Source organism: Mastigoproctus giganteus, chromosome 4, assembly GCF_048544385.1.
Source record: "Mastigoproctus giganteus isolate SK-2022 chromosome 4, ASM4854438v1, whole genome shotgun sequence".
NCBI lineage: Eukaryota > Metazoa > Arthropoda > Arachnida > Uropygi > Thelyphonidae > Mastigoproctus > Mastigoproctus giganteus.
The window spans coordinates 202,569,879-202,587,592 of record NC_143578.1 but is presented as its reverse complement, the minus strand read 5'-3'; the positions used below and the strand labels follow the sequence as shown (position 1 = coordinate 202,587,592).

General features: G+C 38.8%; 1 protein-coding gene across 1 annotated transcript in view; it reads right to left on the bottom strand.

The window, feature by feature from the left end:
- Positions 1 to 17,714, bottom strand: part of Fatp1 (Fatty acid transport protein 1) — a 259,281-nt gene that overhangs the window by 47,867 nt on the left and 193,700 nt on the right. Inside the window, exons 7-8 of the mRNA XM_090371137.1 lie at positions 17,093 to 17,285; positions 3,621 to 3,764 (exon numbers count right to left, since the gene is read on the bottom strand). Of these exons, the coding sequence (XP_090227263.1) occupies positions 3,621 to 3,764; positions 17,093 to 17,285 (337 nt within the window). The remainder of the gene's footprint in view (positions 1 to 3,620; positions 3,765 to 17,092; positions 17,286 to 17,714) is intronic.

Below are 17,714 nucleotides of genomic sequence, written 5' to 3'. Positions count from 1 at the left end.
TGTATGAGAAGAAGATGGAAGGTGTCCATTAATATGCATGTCTTGAAGTTAGACCAGAATAAAAGTGGAATAATCAGCTATTGTCTTAGAAGTATTACAATGTTAGCTGCCAATCAAAAATGAAGTGTAGACTACAGTGTCACTGCCATCATATATAGCATCTCAGCTGACGTTGGGCGGTGAATACTGGAAGGATAGCTTGAGCCTGTAATGCATGTTGGTATACCTAATTCATATTAGCATTCTTAGAGTGCAGTACTGAACCACAAGCATAGCTGCACAGATAGGAACGCAAAAAAGGATGGTGTAAAGCAAATGATAGTAAATCCTTTAAATGGTATCTACCCAAATTTAAATTAACTTTTCTACGGTGATTAAATTAAGCTCAGTTATAAGATGGATCTGCTGTGGATTGCTATTTCAGCTATGAACAGCAATCCAATGAGTGGCCACTTTATTAGGTACACCTAGCAAGTAGGACCCCTCCCCATTCAGAACAGCTTGGATTTGTCATGGCATGGACTCAAGGTTGAAAGTGTAATGGAGATGTTGGTCTATGTTGACTCAACTGCTTTCATAGTTGTTGGAAATTTGATAGTTGCAGACTTCTACTATGTCATTCCACATTATCCTATAGGTGCTAAATTGAACTGAGATCTAGAGACTGGGAAAGGCCACTGTATTAAGCTGAATTCACTCTCACATTCCTGGAACAATTCTGTACATTCTGGCTTTGTGACATGATGCTTTATCCTGTTGGAAGAACCCATTTGCAGATGAATATGCTACGTCCATGATATTTCAGATAATTTATATCACCTAAATGTTGCTCCACTGGTATCAAAAGGCTCAAATGTGTACCATTAAAATATTCCCTAATATCATTTACACTGTCACCACCAGCCTGCACTGTTACTTGGCAGGCTGGTGGTTGGTATCGGATCCATGGATTTTTTTTTTTTTTTTGGCATATTCTGGTCCTCCCATAGCACAAAAACAGCAGGAATCAGGATTCATTAGTACAGGAAACATTTTTTCAGTCTTCTACTATCCAGTGTTGATATTCCTGAGCCCACTGTAACTGTACCTTCTTATTTTTTGGGAAGCCAGTTTGGTCATTGGCTGTAATACCCCATCCAACAAGGTACACAGAGTGATCACTGAATTATAACCACCTACCTAATACTTCGTAGGTCCTCCTTTTGCCCTCAGTACAGTAGCTATCCAATGTGGCATTGATTCAACAAGATGTTGGAAACGTTTGGGAGGTAGGGCCAACCAAGCTGTGTGTAATGTGGTCAGCAATGCAGGTATGGAGGTGATCCAGACGTCTGATATGCCTTTCCATAGTGTCCCACAAGTGCTCTATGGGATTGATATCGGGAGTTCGGAGGCCAATCTATATGCTGGAAGTCAGATCTGTGTTCCTCAAACCATTCCTGCACAAGTGCCTGATGGCTCGGTGCATTGTCATCTTGGAAGACATCACCATTCAGGAAAAAGTGTAACGTAGCGAGGTGTACCCAGACAGCAAGCAGTTGACGATAGCAGAGACCAGTGATACGTTGTTCCACATGCACAAGGGGTCCAAGTTCCTACCAGTGAAACATGCCCCACACCATACAACCACCTCCACCGGCCTGCACTTTTGATACCATGCATGATGGATCAAGAGTTTCATGCTGTTGACACCAAATCCGTACACGACCATCCATGGTGTGGAGTAAATAACATGACTCATCCAACCAGCACACCTTCCAGTCTTCTAACGTCTAACTTGCATGCTCTTTGCACCAGATGAGTCTTTTACACTGATGAACCTTGGTTAGGAGAGAATGCCATAGGGATCATCTGCTGGTATAGCCCATACGTGAGATACATGATCATGCCAGATATTGTTCTGGGTTGGCTCATATTGTATTGGGTGGTCAACTCTTGAACAGTGCTGTGCCTGTTCGCCTGTATGAGTCGTTGGACACAGTGCTCGCCTCTAACTTCAACCTTTCGCTGACCTTTGCAGTTTTGCCGTCGGGTCGTTATTTGACCATTTTGATGCCAGTCCTGGTACACTTTAACTACAATGGCTCTCAAACACCCCACCAGTTTCAGCTGTTTGGGAAATCGAGGCACCAGCTCGTCGAGCTCCCACAATCACAGACCTTTATCAAAGTCCAATAAATCCTTCCTTTTACCCATCACGCTCGGAATTTTACTACCTACTGAACCATTGACACCTTATTTATGCTAAGTAGGTTGACTAACTGTGCACTCTCGTACTTCACATAGTCAGCGGGTCACATTCACTTTTCATAAGGGTGATCATAATTCAGTGATCACTCAGTGTATAAGTTGTGCAATCCAGGATGCCTTCTTTGGTTACTGATGTTATTTTAGTTGTTATTTGACTTTTTTTTTTTTTTTTTTTCCTTATTATTAAATATATTTTTTTTTATTATTATTCTTATCTATTTCTCTCTTGAGGAGACACCCACGGGAGAGCCATTGGCTTGAAGAGTGAGAGTTACGTGTAATGTGTTAGAGATGTTATTATAATCTTTATTATTTTTATTTTATGTTTTTCTTTTGACCCATAATTCATGATCAATGTTCAAGAGCGATTTTTGTTGTAGCTTGCTGCATTAAAGGAATAAAGTTTTTTATAATTAGGGAAAGATTTTCAAGATTTCATAGCTCCAGTCCAACAGACAATGCGATTCGTGCACTGGTGAATAAGTTTAAAAGAACTGGGCCTGTGTGTGACGAGGAGAGATGTGGATGCCCAAGGACAGCATGTGAAAGCATTGAATCAGTTTGAGAAATGTTCAAAGAGGATCCAAAATTATCAGTTAGGGAGGGATATCAAAGACTGAACATGCCCAAGACATCAGTTCACAGAATTTTACATTTGACACTGATGAAAAAACCCTACCACATCCAACTGTTGTGTGACCTGCATGAAGAAGATCTTTAACATCGAGCAGCAATGTGTGCAGAACTTGTCAATAAATTCCAAAATAACAGCTTAATGGACCACATCTTGTCAGTACTAGTATAAGTTAATTAGGGGTATGCCTTCCAGTGGCCACTGCAGTTTGTCAAAGTGTAAAGGTAGAGATTATCCATGCAAAATTTAAATACTCTAAATGCGAATGTAAATAGTTACGTTCATTAAATAGGGAAACAGATTTCTTATGTGAAACATGGTGTTTCACACCAGTGTAAACACAGGGGAACCTACAGCCCAACATTTTGGACAATTTGAGAGAGATTTTTAGTAATTTAGAAAAAGCTTGTTTCTATTTTATATTGTTATTTCAGGTGCAGTGAACTTGTTTTAGATATGAGCTTTGAAAAAACAAACCATCTGGCACAATCATGTCCTTTTGTCTTTTATGCTATAAGTAATTATTTTCTTTACTGGATGATTTGATCATGAATATGATTTGGAATAAACTGTGGATGGTTGAATAAAGAATCCCTCCCTCAACAAAATTTTATAACTATTATAGAAAGAAATGTGTTCTGAGAATACTCAAGGGTTAAGAAGAGAGTATAACAAAGTTTTTACTATCTACAATTTTAACATATTAAGAAGAATTTATTATAAGAATAAAAAATACCTGGCTCACAACGAATGCAGAGGCCATTTTTGTTTCTGCATGGTTCTCCAGTAATTGGATCTATTTTAATAAGAGTAACAGGATAAACAGCTGGGATAATGCGAGATACAAATCCCACAGCACCAACTTTGTTATCCAAATTAACTGAAAAAAAAAAAAGACATGCTATTCATTATATAGTTCTAACCACAATTTTTTTAAAAAATTAATGTTCATATACATAATATATGCCGACCGGGCTAGCCGAGTGGGTAAAGTACCTGCCCGGCAACCCAAAGGTCGCGGGTTCGATTCCCGCCTCGGGCTTGGATCAAAGTACTGCAAAAACCTTAGGAGGTGCAATATGGCCACAGAAGCCGATGCGCCAACAACTATCAAAAAAAAAAAAAAAAAACATAATATATGTTATACTTTATAATGAGGAAAATTTTTCAACACAGGCAAAATAGTAATTCAAATGCCATTTACTACTACATATGAATGGTTAAATTAGGCTACTATAGTTAGGAGAACACCAATAGGCAAATACAATATAATACGATATTTTAAATATTGCATTATATTTCAAAACCTGAAATATGTACAGGGCAAGTCCTCAACTTTGGGACATTACACGGGACATGCCACAGCCTACCCACCAACAGTTTTAGCAGCACTACTATTTGGTCTGTACAGCATTATTGTTTGTGAAATTATTTAACAATTTTAATGAATTTTGCCCATATTATTTTATAAATAATGAGTACAAAAAGGAAAAATGAAAGTGCCAATAATAGTGATAAGAAGCATATGTCTCGAATTCAACACAACCGAGACAAACCTTCAATTAATTAGGTGTGCCAAATACAGTAAATCTTTAGCCTCAACTGGACATTCAATACACTTAAGCCAGTCAACCACATATTCAAATGGGAAGAAAAAGACGAAAAAAAAAAAAAAATAAATAAATAAATAAAGCCCATGTACAAAGAAAGTGCTAGAAATATGTAGTCAACAATCATGTCAAAAAAGTGATGTGAAGTGACTGAGAAAATGGAAAGATCTTTAAAATTATGGATTGACAACTAATATCAAAAAAAAAAAAAAACATTTTAGTTAGTCTTCAACCAGTAAAAGCAAGGCTGTGTGTGTGTGTGTGTGTGTGTGTGTGTGTGTGTGTGTGTGTGTGTGTGTGTGTGTGTGTGTGTGTGTGTGTGTGTGTGTGTGTGTGTGTGTGGAGTGGAAGAAAAGTTTAGGCAAAACTGCTGTTGACTCCAGAATTTCATGCTAGCAAAGGATGGTTCAACAGGTTAAGTTGCATAATATCGGATTGAATGGGGAATTATTTTCCAGTGCCAATAAAATGCACTAGAATTTGTGAAAAAGTCTGTTAAAATTTCTGGGGGGGGGAGTTATCCTGTATGTCAGATTTTTAACATTAACAAGACCAGATTAATTTGGGAAAAAAAAGAGATGTCTGCATGAAACAATTTGGTAAATGAGGAAAAAGTTGCACCTCTGCACAAGACAGCTAAGGACAAGCTCCAGGCTCACAAAACTGCTATATGGTGGGAATGCAGCAAATAACTTTACATTCAAACTCATGCTAGTCTACTATTCAGAAAATTCTCAGAATAATGAAGGTGAGGGCCAAAGGAAATTTATTAAAATGACAGAGTTACTGGAAAGTTTGCTAAGATTGATTTAGTTTTCATTTTGTTCCAGAGACAATAAGACAATATTGCAGCAGGAATGATGTAGCAATCAAGGCACTGTTGAGTTTAGACAATCCTCCTGGTCATTCATATTCATCAGAGGATCTTTATCCAAAAAATTAAAGTTGTATCATCCAAGTTTCTTGCAACGACCAATTAACTGGTTGAAATAAATTTATTAACATAAAAATGATATATACATGGGGGATGTCTTTGTGTGTGCACGATGTAAGGAGTGTAAGGAAATCAGGCGACAACTCAGCGTTGTTATGGGCCTATATGAGAGTTTGAAGGGCAGGGTGGATGCCCTCGAAAGATCTAAATTGAGGGGCCCATCAGGCTCTCAGCTGCCCACATCAATGCCAGAGTTTGCACTTGGTCATCACGCGACACAGCGGCAACCCCCAAGGCAGATTGCGCTGGTCCCAAAGGAACTAGTAGTTGTTGGTGACTCTATTGTCAGGGAAATGGGAAACATCCTTTGTAGAAAGGATAGATAGAACAGGACCAGGGTATGTCTGCCAGGGGCAAAGGTTGATGACGTTTTAGAACAGATATAATCTTTTAAGGGCACAAAAGGTGATATAGTTGTACACGTTGGCACTAATGATATTAAGAGTAGGAGACCGGCAGAATTACTTAACAAGTACAGGTCACTGATGAAAAAAAGCCGTGAAATAGGGTTGAATTTGAAAGTGTCTGCAATTCTGCCCAGACACGATAGGAGGTAGTATATGATGAGAGCCTTGTCGATCAATTCGGCCCTGGAAAGATTGTGCAAGGCTCAAGGGGTAGAATTTATTTTTAGCCTGGACTGTACTTGTTAACAGGAGAGATTGCTTCTACAGGGATGGGATACACTTAAATAGAAAGGGTGCAAGAATATTTGCTGATGCTATCGAGGCAGTGTTAGGTGGGTCGGAAAACTGATAGCTTGGGGGGGATACAAGGACTAATAGTTTAACAGTAGCCATAGGCAGAGGTGAAGGTGATTCTTGCACAACTTCTATTAGAATAAGTAGCAACCTGGAGCGAGGGGTGTTGGGGGTTTCAGGGACGGATGTCAGTCATCGTGAAACAGGTAGGTATATGGGATGTGTTAGAGTGGCAAATGCAAAGTACTGCATATGGGTAGAAGTAACCCCAGAGAAACGTACCAACTGTGTGGTACTACACTTAAGGTGGTAGAAAATGAAAAAGACCTGGGAGTAATTGTGCAGTCAGATATGAAGTTCTCTGAGCAATGTAGACAGGCTGCCAGGGCAGGTCATGGGGTTTTGTCAATGATATATAGGAATTTTGCTAGCAGGGAAAAGGAGGTGCTTATCCCTCTGTATAAGGCAATGGTCAGGCCACGGCTTGAGTACTGCGTACAGGTTTGGAGGCCTCATTTTAGGAAGGATGTAGGTTTACTTGAGCTTGTACAGAGACGGGCAACAAGATTGGTGTGGGGAATGAAGGGATCCTCTTACGAAGAGAGGCTTAAGTTCTGCAAATTGCAGTGGCTGGAGACTAGGCACCTGCGCGGTGATCTGATTGAGGTATATAAGGCCTTGAATGGGTTGAGCACGCTGAATTCTGATGGGATCCTTCCACTTGTTCAGATTACGAACCTAAGGGGGCATAAATTCAAATTAAGAAAAGACAGATGTAGAATAGATGTGCGGAAATTTGCCTTTAGCCAGCGGGTGGTTAATTGCTGGAACAAACTTCCATCTGTCGTTGTGGAAGTTGATAGGATGAATAAATTTAAGGAGGAACTGGACAGGCATTTGGAGGGAATGGTGTGATTTTTTTTTTTTTTTGGCTTTCTTGCATCACATGCCACTACTACTACTACAAAACAGAAATAAAATAAGATAAAAGCATTAAAATACAATAAGATAAGTGTTAAAATACAATAAGATAAAAGTGTTAAAATATAATATAATAAAATCATTAAAATACATAGTAGCTTTCGAAGCAAAGTGCCTCTTCATCAGCTAGTCTGTGAATGGTGTACTTCAGTATATATTGATGGTTACAATAGCACAAGTCAGCTGAGCATGATCATGTATCACGAGTTCTAAACACTTTTATCTTATTTTATTTCTGTTTTTTATCTTATGTATATTGTATATATCATTTTTATGTTAATAAATTTATTTCAACCAGTTAGTCGGTCGTTGCAAGAAACTTAGATGATATAATGCAACCTGATGCACGAGGCCTGTTTTCTAATTAAAGTTGTGTGTCTCCAAAGATCCCCTGCAATATTCAGCCTATATAAAAGACAGTCACAGATATCCTCAAGCAGTACCCTGAGTTATCTGGGTACTGCTTACAAACCATCACCCAAGTTATCTGGGCAACCAACAAAGAAGGTGGAACTACCTTATAGGAATTCTGAAAAAGTTAATATCTGGAATGCAATCAATAGCAGTGGAGACTCTTGGGTTAAGATAAGAGAATTAAGGATCATCTTTCTCTTAGATGTTGGAGGCTCTTCTGAGCTTTCAGCATATAATTTTCCATCACAGCCCCCTGCTCATCATCCTAGTTTTGGATATTGAGGAGGAGGAGCCTGTAATGAAACTCTCAATACAATGCAAAATCACCAGCAATCCCTTCATCCAACCATTAAAATGGTTTTCACCTGTCTAGCACTGCCACCAATAAGCTTAGATAAGCTGATTTTAAGCTAAGAAGTATTATTTAATATATATTTTACTGAACTGACTTCAAATTTAACTTTGGCTGATTAAACTGATTAAAACTCAGGGGTTAAAAAGCACAAAATTTATATCATAATTAGAGATTTTATAATATATTTTAGCTCTCTATGAATGGGACTCCCATTATAAGATGCAAGGTCTATTGACTTTTTGGAAATTTTTCAGGAACACGTTATTAGTATTAGTAGTGGCAAGTGATGCAAGAAAATGAGCTTACAACATCAGCAAAAAAGAAAAGAAAAACCCTTACTACACCATTATCTGTCCATTCTCTCCAACAGTTTGTCTAGTTCTTCCTTAAATTTATTCAAACCATCCACTTTCATAACAAAAAATGGAAGTTCATTCCAACAATCAACTACTTGCTGGCTGGGCTGAATGTAAACTTCTGTACATCTATGCTCAATTTGAATTCATGTCCCCCTTTTGTGTAGTCAGAGCAAGAGGAAGAATGCCATCAGCATTGAGCTTTCTCAATCCATTAAAAGCCTAAAACACTTCAATCAGATCGCTTGCAGGTGATTAGCCTCCAGTTGCTGCAATTCACAGAAATGAAGCTTTTCTTGGTAAGGGCACCCTTTGTTCTGATCACCAATCTCGTTGCCCTTCTCCGTATCCATTCAGGCAGATCCACATATTTCCTAAAATGAGGCGTCCAGACCTGTATGGTACTCAAAATGCAGCCTAACCACTGCTTTGTATGATGGGATAATCATCTCCTTACCACTGCTAGCAACCCTGGAAGCCTGTCTTCACTGTTCAGAGAACTTGTATATCTGGCTGCGCAATTACACCTCCCCCAGATACTTTTCATTTTCCACTATCCTGAGCATAGTACCACACAGTTGGTACTCTTAATCTGGGATTACTGCCACCAATATGCAGTAACTTGCATTTGTCAATGTTAAACATCAACTGCCATTTCTCAGCCCATCTGCCTAATTTTTCTAGATCTTGTTGCAATAGCTTACATTGAATACTCTCATTCATACCACCAATCTTCGTATCATCTGCAAAGTTAGACATTAAGCCTGATATACCTTCATCAACGTAATTAATAAATACAGTCGATTCTGGTTATTTGGGACACACATCGGGACTAGTGCATTTTGGCCCGATTAAGTGGCTGCCCCAATTATTCAAAGTTTCATGTAAAAGAAGTTAAAAATACAATGGACCCCCGCTTTACAATTGGTTCACTGTACAATCAAATCATGTTACAATGGAGTCACCATAGTAGAGTACCATTCACTATACGGTGTGTAGTAAGCACCGGCCACTGTGATCACATTTGTGAATTGAATTTTAATTCTATTAAACAGCGATTCTAATTAGCAAAAATAGGAGGAATATTATCCAGAGGCTATAAAAGTAAAGATATATTAAGCACAAATTTATCCTTTATTACCGTACCAATTAAAAAATTAAATGATACATGAAAATCTGAAGAATATACGTAATAATTTGAATAATTAATACATACTGTAATATGTACATACTAACTAGTTGACATTTCTGTTCACTGAGGCACCTCCGTAGCCAGGTGGGCAGGAGCAGCAGTGCATAGCACACGCTTCTTGATTAGACCGGGGTTCGAGCCCGTGACCACCAAATACGGAGGAGGCGGAAAGGTCAGAGAATGACCACCACAAATCCCCCGAGCAACATGGCCTTAGTTGCTAATGCTCCTAAAAACCAAATAACAAACAAACAACAACAAACTGTTCACTGACATTTGTGGGTGGGGTTAAAATTTAAAACAGTAAAAAGATAAGCAATCAATAATAAAGAACACGGCACACACGAATTGCAAGTAACACGATACGTGCAAGTGAGAACGGAGTAACAAGTTATGAAGCTTTAAAAATAGGAATGAAGTGAAGATTCTGAAAATTAATTTTTTTTATATGATTGAAGATTCCATGGAATTGTAAACACATTTCACCATAATAACCTACAGAATTCCAGCTGTCGGTATTATCGCAAATTCAATAAGATTGAGTTTACTATCCGTTTATGATAAATTGCACTAACAGAAAAGCCCAATAAACAGGTGACTGCTAATTGTTTTTATTGTTTTATGGTTGTGATCTCCAGAAATCTGACCGAACCACGTGGTATGGTCGGAGACAATCGTAGGGTAATCTCCAGTGCTGTGATCTCCTGCCCTGATTAAATGACATGTTTTCCCAATGAAGCGAAGTAAACCCTGGCTATTTTCTTGATTAGGTTCTGTTTTTTAAGATTTGCCCCAAATAAACGGTTGCCCCGATTTACCGGTGGCTCAAATAACCAGAGTCCAGTGAACTAGTATTTATTAGTGTTGTAAATAATTATATATTACAGCTAGGCCTCGCATAACGCGAGTTTGATTTACACGACATTCAATTAACGCTATTTGAAAAATGATACCACTTTTCACTTTACACGATGCAAATTTCCAGTTAACGCGATCTTTTTTTCTTTATGTGATAGTTGAAAAAGATTTGAATGGCATGTGAAGCTTACCGCGAGTTGTACGGTCAATAAACAAACGTTTGCCTGCTACCCGCCTCGGTGTGTTCCCTCAACCATCGGAAGAAGACGTGTTTGTCTCCTGCTAATAAAGTCAATGCAGACTTTCATTTAAAAATTTCAATTTTTAAATGAGCCAGATGAAAATGTTACCGCGAAGGAGATAACGGTAAAAGAATTAGATGAAATTTTTCGTATCGCATAGAACCTGAAACAAAAGCTTTGATGTTCTCTGTGATATTTATTTCGCCAGGGCCCAGAGAACTTTGTTGTCAGCTATCGGAAATTGATTGATGAAAAGAGAAAGTCAACACTGTTCAAATCTTTCCGCAACAGTAATTTCTTCATTGTGTATTTTATGTCAGAGGATCCCAAACTTTCTCGGTTCAAGGCGTTCTTAGTGTCTCAGTAATTTTTTCAAGGCGCACTCAGACCAAAAGAAATACCTAACATTCCGCTTAGTAGTTAGGTCCAAACAACTTAATAAGAAATGTTGAAACTGTGAACTACCTCGAGCTAGTAGTTCGCGCGGTGCGACAGATGTCGAGTATCGCTGTATTTCCGTCTAAATTTTAAAATATTCCGCGGCGTGCAGTTTGGGAACCGCTGTTTTATGCAATAAACATTTAATTCCATAATTATTTATGATTTTATTTTTTTTTTAGAAGCATTAGCAACTAAGGCCATATTGCTCCGGGGATATGTGGTGGTCATTTCCTGATCTTTCCGCATCCTCTGTATTTGGTGGTAACGGGCTCGAACCCCGGTCTGATCAAGAACCGTGTGCTATGCACTGCTGCTCCTGCCCACCTGGCTACGGAGGAGGCGGCCAGGGTGCATCATTAATTAAGTAAATTCAACATCAATATAATGTGATCACTGTCATTTAGTGGTTCTTTTATTTTTGGTTTCTTAATGCATGAGGAGTTGCTGCTGTAGAAAACAGTTATCCAATAAATCCACCGATGTCTTGTTAGTGTGTGTGATCAACCACAAGTTTCTAGTCAATATCTGTGGGAAGTTAAAATCCCCCATTATAAGACAATCTGATTTACTGGCCCACTATTTCTCTGTACAGTTAGTTCATTATACTTATCAAAGTCATCAGGTCTATAACACACCCCTACTCTCAATTTCGCTTTCCCAGTGCTTACGACACACCAAACTGACTTAACATTGTACTGTCCACCCACGTCAACTGAATGCACTTCGTTAGATTTTATGTTTCTTATCTAACAGCATGACCCTTCCTCCCTTTCTGAATACACATTGTTTGTTTGTTATTTGGTTTTTAGGAGCATTAGCAACTAAGGATATATTGCTCCGGGATATGTGGTGGTCATTCTCTCACCTTTCCGCATCCTCCATATTTGCCGGTGACGGGCTTGAACCCCGGTCTAATCAAGAAGCGTGTGCTACGCACTGCTTCTCCTTCCCACCTGGCTACGGAGGCGCCCAAATACACATTGTACTCCCTAAATTCCAATTCTGCATTCCTTATGTCTGTGTGACACCAGCACCTCAAATTCATCAAATTTATTTACTATACTCCTATCTCTTAGTTATTTATCCTAACACAGCCCACGTACAGCAGACTTTTGAAATAACGGCACCTTCGGGGATTCAAGGTGCTGTTATTTTGATTTTTTCGTTATCTAGATAGTTTTATTTTTAATGTATTTAATGCAGAAATAATGAGGCCAAATACGAAACAGAGAGATTAAGAATGCAATTTTATTAACTGCACATAAAAAAACAAACATGTTGACGATCCAAAGTTATATTCTGCCATTAATACACTTCTGCTTACCCCCCATTCTATTTTCTTTATTATATCAAGTTTAGTCTGCAGGGGTAGCACAGTGGTTTCGTCACTGTCCTCCCCACGCTGGGTGGAAAAGGCCCGGGTTCGAATCCCGTCAATAGCGTCAGGAAATTTTATAGGCTTTTTTTCACTCCATAGCTGAGTTAGTGGGTCTCAGGTGTAGGTTGCTGGGGGGTTTTCGTCCAGCAAAACAGGCAAATCAATCAGAGAACACACAATTTACAGACAATACACATGGGTATATGAATTAACTTTCTGGGTGACTCTAACGTAACAGTTTGGTTAAATGGTTAAAATAAACGTAAAATAACGGTATAATCTGTGATATCATTACAGAATTCACTTTTAAAATTGCGAACATAAACAAATACAGTAATCACATAACTTGCCATTTTCTTTTTTCAGCACTGCAACACATCTGCGCTATATGTTATATCTGATCTCAATGTGCCGTTATTTTGACAGTCTACTGTATTTACTTGTTCCATGATAACTCCCAGCAGTCCAGAAAATCCCGAGCACCTTGCTTTCCAGGCTGCTGCTCATTCCAATAGAAGCAGGGCAAGAATCACTTTCAACTCTGCCTGTGGCTACTGTTAACCTATTAGTCTGTGAATCCCCCCACCAAGCTAGCAGTTTTCTGACCCAACTAACACTGCCTCGATAGCATCAGCAAATATTCTTGCATCCTTTCTATTTAAGTGTATCCCATCCTTGTAGAAACGATCTTTCAGAGTGGGCTGAGAAAAATTCTACCCCACAAGCCTTGCACAATCTCTCCAGGGCCAAACTGATTGACAAGGCTCTCATTATACACTCCCTCCTATCATGTCTGGGCAGAATTGCAGACACTTTAAAATTTAATCCTAACTCGTAACTTTTTTTTCAACGTTGACCTGTACTTGGTAAGTAAGTCTTCAGATCTCCTACTCTTAATATCAACATGCATAACAATATCACCCTTTTTGCCTTTAAAAGATGATATCTTCTCTAAGTCATCTACTTTTGCCCCTGGCAGACATACCCCGGTCTTGTTTCACCTCTCCTTTTTGTGCAATATATTTCCCGTCTCCCTGACAATAGAGTCACCAACAATAACTAGCTTCTGTGGGACCAGCACATTCTGCCCTGAAGATTGCCACTGTGTTGCCTGATGCACAAGAGTGAGCTCTGACGTTGAGTTGGACAGCTGCGAGCTTGGGTCTGCAGTTTTAATTCCTTTGGGGGAATCTACCCTACTCTTCAAACTCTCATAGATGCCCATCAGAATGTTGAGTTGGTACTTAATTTCTTGACACTCTCTGCACCTAGCACACACAAAGACATCCTCCTTGGCTAATCATGTCCAGTTCCAGAAAGTTTTGGAACTGGAAAATTGTTTAGAACAAATATTCGGGTATGTTCGTGTCAGACGGCACCTGGGATTTCTTCCACCTTCATTCATTTTACTAATCCCTCTCAGAGTCTGATAAACCTCAATCAGATCACCTCTGAAGGTGCCTGGTAGGCAAGCTCTGTGGCCTGCATAATCTGAATCTTTATGGAGTCTCTGCCAATCTTTGCATCACGCCTTCTATCTCTTCGTTGATATCATTTATGAAAATGAAAAGCAACAGTGGTCCAAGAACTGATCCTTGAGGGACCCCACTCTTGACATTCCAATCTGAAGAATATCTATTAATCACAACCCTCTCCCTTCTGCCATGCAGTCACCCAGCAATCCATCTCAGAATCTTACCAGTAATCCCAACGTGTTCAAGCTTATATAGTAACCTCTCATGAGAGACCAAGTCAAATGCTTTGCTAAAATCTAAATTAAAGTTATGTCGAAAATTTTCCCCAAATCCAGCTCATGAGTTACCGTATCAAAATAGCCAACTAAGTTAGTTAAGCATGATTTACCCTTAACAAAGCCATGTTGTGTGTCCTTCAGAATGCCATGTCTATCTAAATGTCCCTTGATTGCACTCTTAATCACTGCCTCTAAGATTTTTTCTACCACTGAAGTCAGACTACCAGTCTGGTCAACTTCACTCTTACTGAAGAACTGCTTTTACATATTGGCAATACACTGGCACTTATTCAATCCAAAGGAATCTCCCCTGAGTCCAAAGATGCTCTCATAATTAACTTCAATGGTTCAATAAACTTCTTTGTGCTCTCCCTCAAAACAACAGGGTTAAAAAAAAAAAAAAAAAAAAAGGTAAACTGCGGCCATTATCAACCCACTGCAGGATCGAAGCCTTCTCAACAATTCATGCTGAGGGAAATGGACCATAATCTGCCTCGCTGGTCTAGTGCGGATTGACCGTATTTAGCAGTCAGGGACTTGAACCCCAGTCTACTCAAACAGCGTGTGCTACTGCACTCCTGCTTCTGACCACTTGGCTATGGCGACAGGGTATATGCCATCAACTCCAGGAGCCTTACTTGCCTTTATGCTCAAACGGTCTTTCTTCAGTAAAGGCAGATGTAAAGTAACTGTTCAATTCATCCACATCGTCAGTTGAGTTGTCTAACACTCTCTCACACACCCAATGCACAAGGGTCCAAACTGATTTGCTTTTTTCTTCCTTTTATTCACATACATAAATTCCTTGTCCCCATTCTTTGCTCTCTTAGCCAATGCTTTCTCATATCCAGCCTTGGTCTCCCTGACCTTTTTTGTGGCACTAATACAGATCAACTTGTAGGCTTCAATACTTTTCAGTGCTTTGTAACTGTCCCATGCTATCTTTTTCTGCTCTATTTGACCAGCCAGCTCCACAGTCATCCATTTTGGCATCCTCCTCCTATAATATTTTCTTAAAGGTATGTGTGTGTTCATGTGATTTTTGCTTCAAAAGTGTTCCATAATTCAAACCACCCTTGGCAATCCGCCCAATTCACAGATGAACTGTGAACTGGGTGGATGCCTTAAACTGTCAAAGTCTCCTCTTCTGAAGTTAAAACCCATGCCTTTACCTTTAAATACTGCAACATCTCTCTTCATCTTCCAGCTGAAAATTTTATGATCACTTCCTAACAATGATTCCTGTACTTTAAGCTATGTGATGTCATCTGAATCATGAGATCAGGAATATTCTCACCCCTAGTACTTTCTCTGACATGCTGGTACAAATAATAATCTAGTTATTTAGAAAAATTCTTCCCCGAGGCGACTTTCCCTTGCACTTATTCCAATCAACCTGGGACAGATTAAAGTCACCCATAATAAGACATTCACACTTGCTTACCCATTCCATTTACAAGTAAAGACTCTCGTCATATTCTAAAACTCCCACTCTCATTGTTTCTTTGCTTCTGACTAACTCACACCACACAGATATAACTTCAGGCACAACAAAAGCTCTTTTTGTGCTTAGGCTGCTTTTGATAAGAAGCATGACCCCTCCATCCCTTCTATCTTCGAGTTCAAGTTGTTTGGTTTTTTAGGAGCATTAGCAACTAAGGCCATATTGCTCCGGGGATATGCGGTGGTCATTCCCTGACCTTTCTGCATCCTCCGTATTTGGTAGTCACGGGCTCGAACCCCAGTCTAATCAAGAAGCATGTGCTACACACTGCTGCTCCTGCCCACCTGGCCACGGAGGCACCTCCCTCCATCCCTTCTATCTTCCCCATCTTTCCTAAATACCATAGTGGAACTCTTCATTACCAATTTCCGGGTGGCACCATGTTTCTGTTAGCCCTATTATATCAGCATTAGTTGTCCCAAGAGGGAGTACAAATTCGGCCATTTTATTGACAACACTCCTGACATTACTGTAGAAACAGTTTAGATTAAGTAATCTTCTATAGTTTACTACCCTGACACCCCCCCCTCCCGAAGTGATTTAGGCTTGTTTCCCTTTCTCATCCCGCTCGCTTGAAACATTTCCACTCTCAAAACATCTTGCCAACACTGACTGTTGTGGCAATGAAAGATTTTTGGTGAGTGCAAGCATTACTTTGAACCATATCATCAAATAAATGCAGATCTAAATCACCCTCCCCGCCCAACTAGCAGTTTCCTCTGAACCCTTAGAGTAACCTCAATGATACTAACAAAAATCTTTGCACTACCTCTGTTCAAATGTGTACCATGTCTACAAAATAGATTCCTACTACCTACAAATGTGGGCCAAACTGATAAAAATTTCGCCTCTAGAGCCTCGCAGATTCCCAAAAGTCTTGAGTTAATCCACAAGGCTTTCTGCATATAGTCCCTCCTATTGTGTCTGGGCATATTGGATGGGTTTGGAAATTATGTAAGAACAGATGAATTGGTCAACTGCAATACATGCAGATACATACACATTGTGACCTAACTTGCAGAATAGATGTGTGGAAGTTTACTTTTTAGCCAGCAGTGGTTTGATTGCTGGAACAAATTTCCATCTGTTGCTATAGAGATTGATACTTTAAATAAATTCAAGGAAGAACTAGAGAGAATGGACAGGTGAAATGGAAAGTTTTTTTTTTTTTTTTTTTTTGGCTGATGCTGTATAAGCTTGTCTTCTTGCATCATTTGCCACTACTAATACTAACTTTGGATCTGCATCATTTAGGAAGTTATAATTTGGCATATGCATATAAATATTAATGATTAATAATCTTACCAAGATCGATAAAAATTGACTGGGATAATTTCATGCTTTGTTGAACTGATATGGACTTATTCTATTTAAAAATTGATTTTTTATGAAACAGTTGCACAACATAGATAATTATAATAATACTTACTGACATTAGCATTTCCTTCAGTAGAACCATACAATTCTCCTATCTGTTTAATATTAAATCGATTTGTAAATTCTTTCCAGATCTGTGGTCGTAGTCCATTACCAAACATAAGTCGGATTTTATGTTGCTTGTCCGTTGGCAATTTAGGCTGTGCTAGTAGATACCTGCAAATTTCTCCTATATACTGAGTTACCTGAAAAAATTACTTAACATAAAAAAAATGTTTTCTACTGTTGTTAAAAAAAGTAAAATTTTATTCATTGAAGTACTTTGCTTGCATATATTTTTTTGAATCCTTGCAAATTTTTCTAGTTCCTGAAACTAACTTCTAGGTACATATTTGGAACTTATGTTGGTAATACCTTGGGAACTGAGCCATGTAACCCAAAACATCATGGCAGCCTACACTATATGGAGCAGAAAATTTTCAAAGTGAAAAAATAGTACTATGAAAAGAATATTCTGTGGTTAATGTACAGAAAAAAATTCTGCAGAATTTAGTTTGTCCAATAACCAACAAAAAAAAAAATATATATATAAATAAATAAAATAATAATAAAAAAAATAAATACACAGGTTTTTGTGCGTCAACAATATGGAGAGGAACAGTTAAGGATACTGG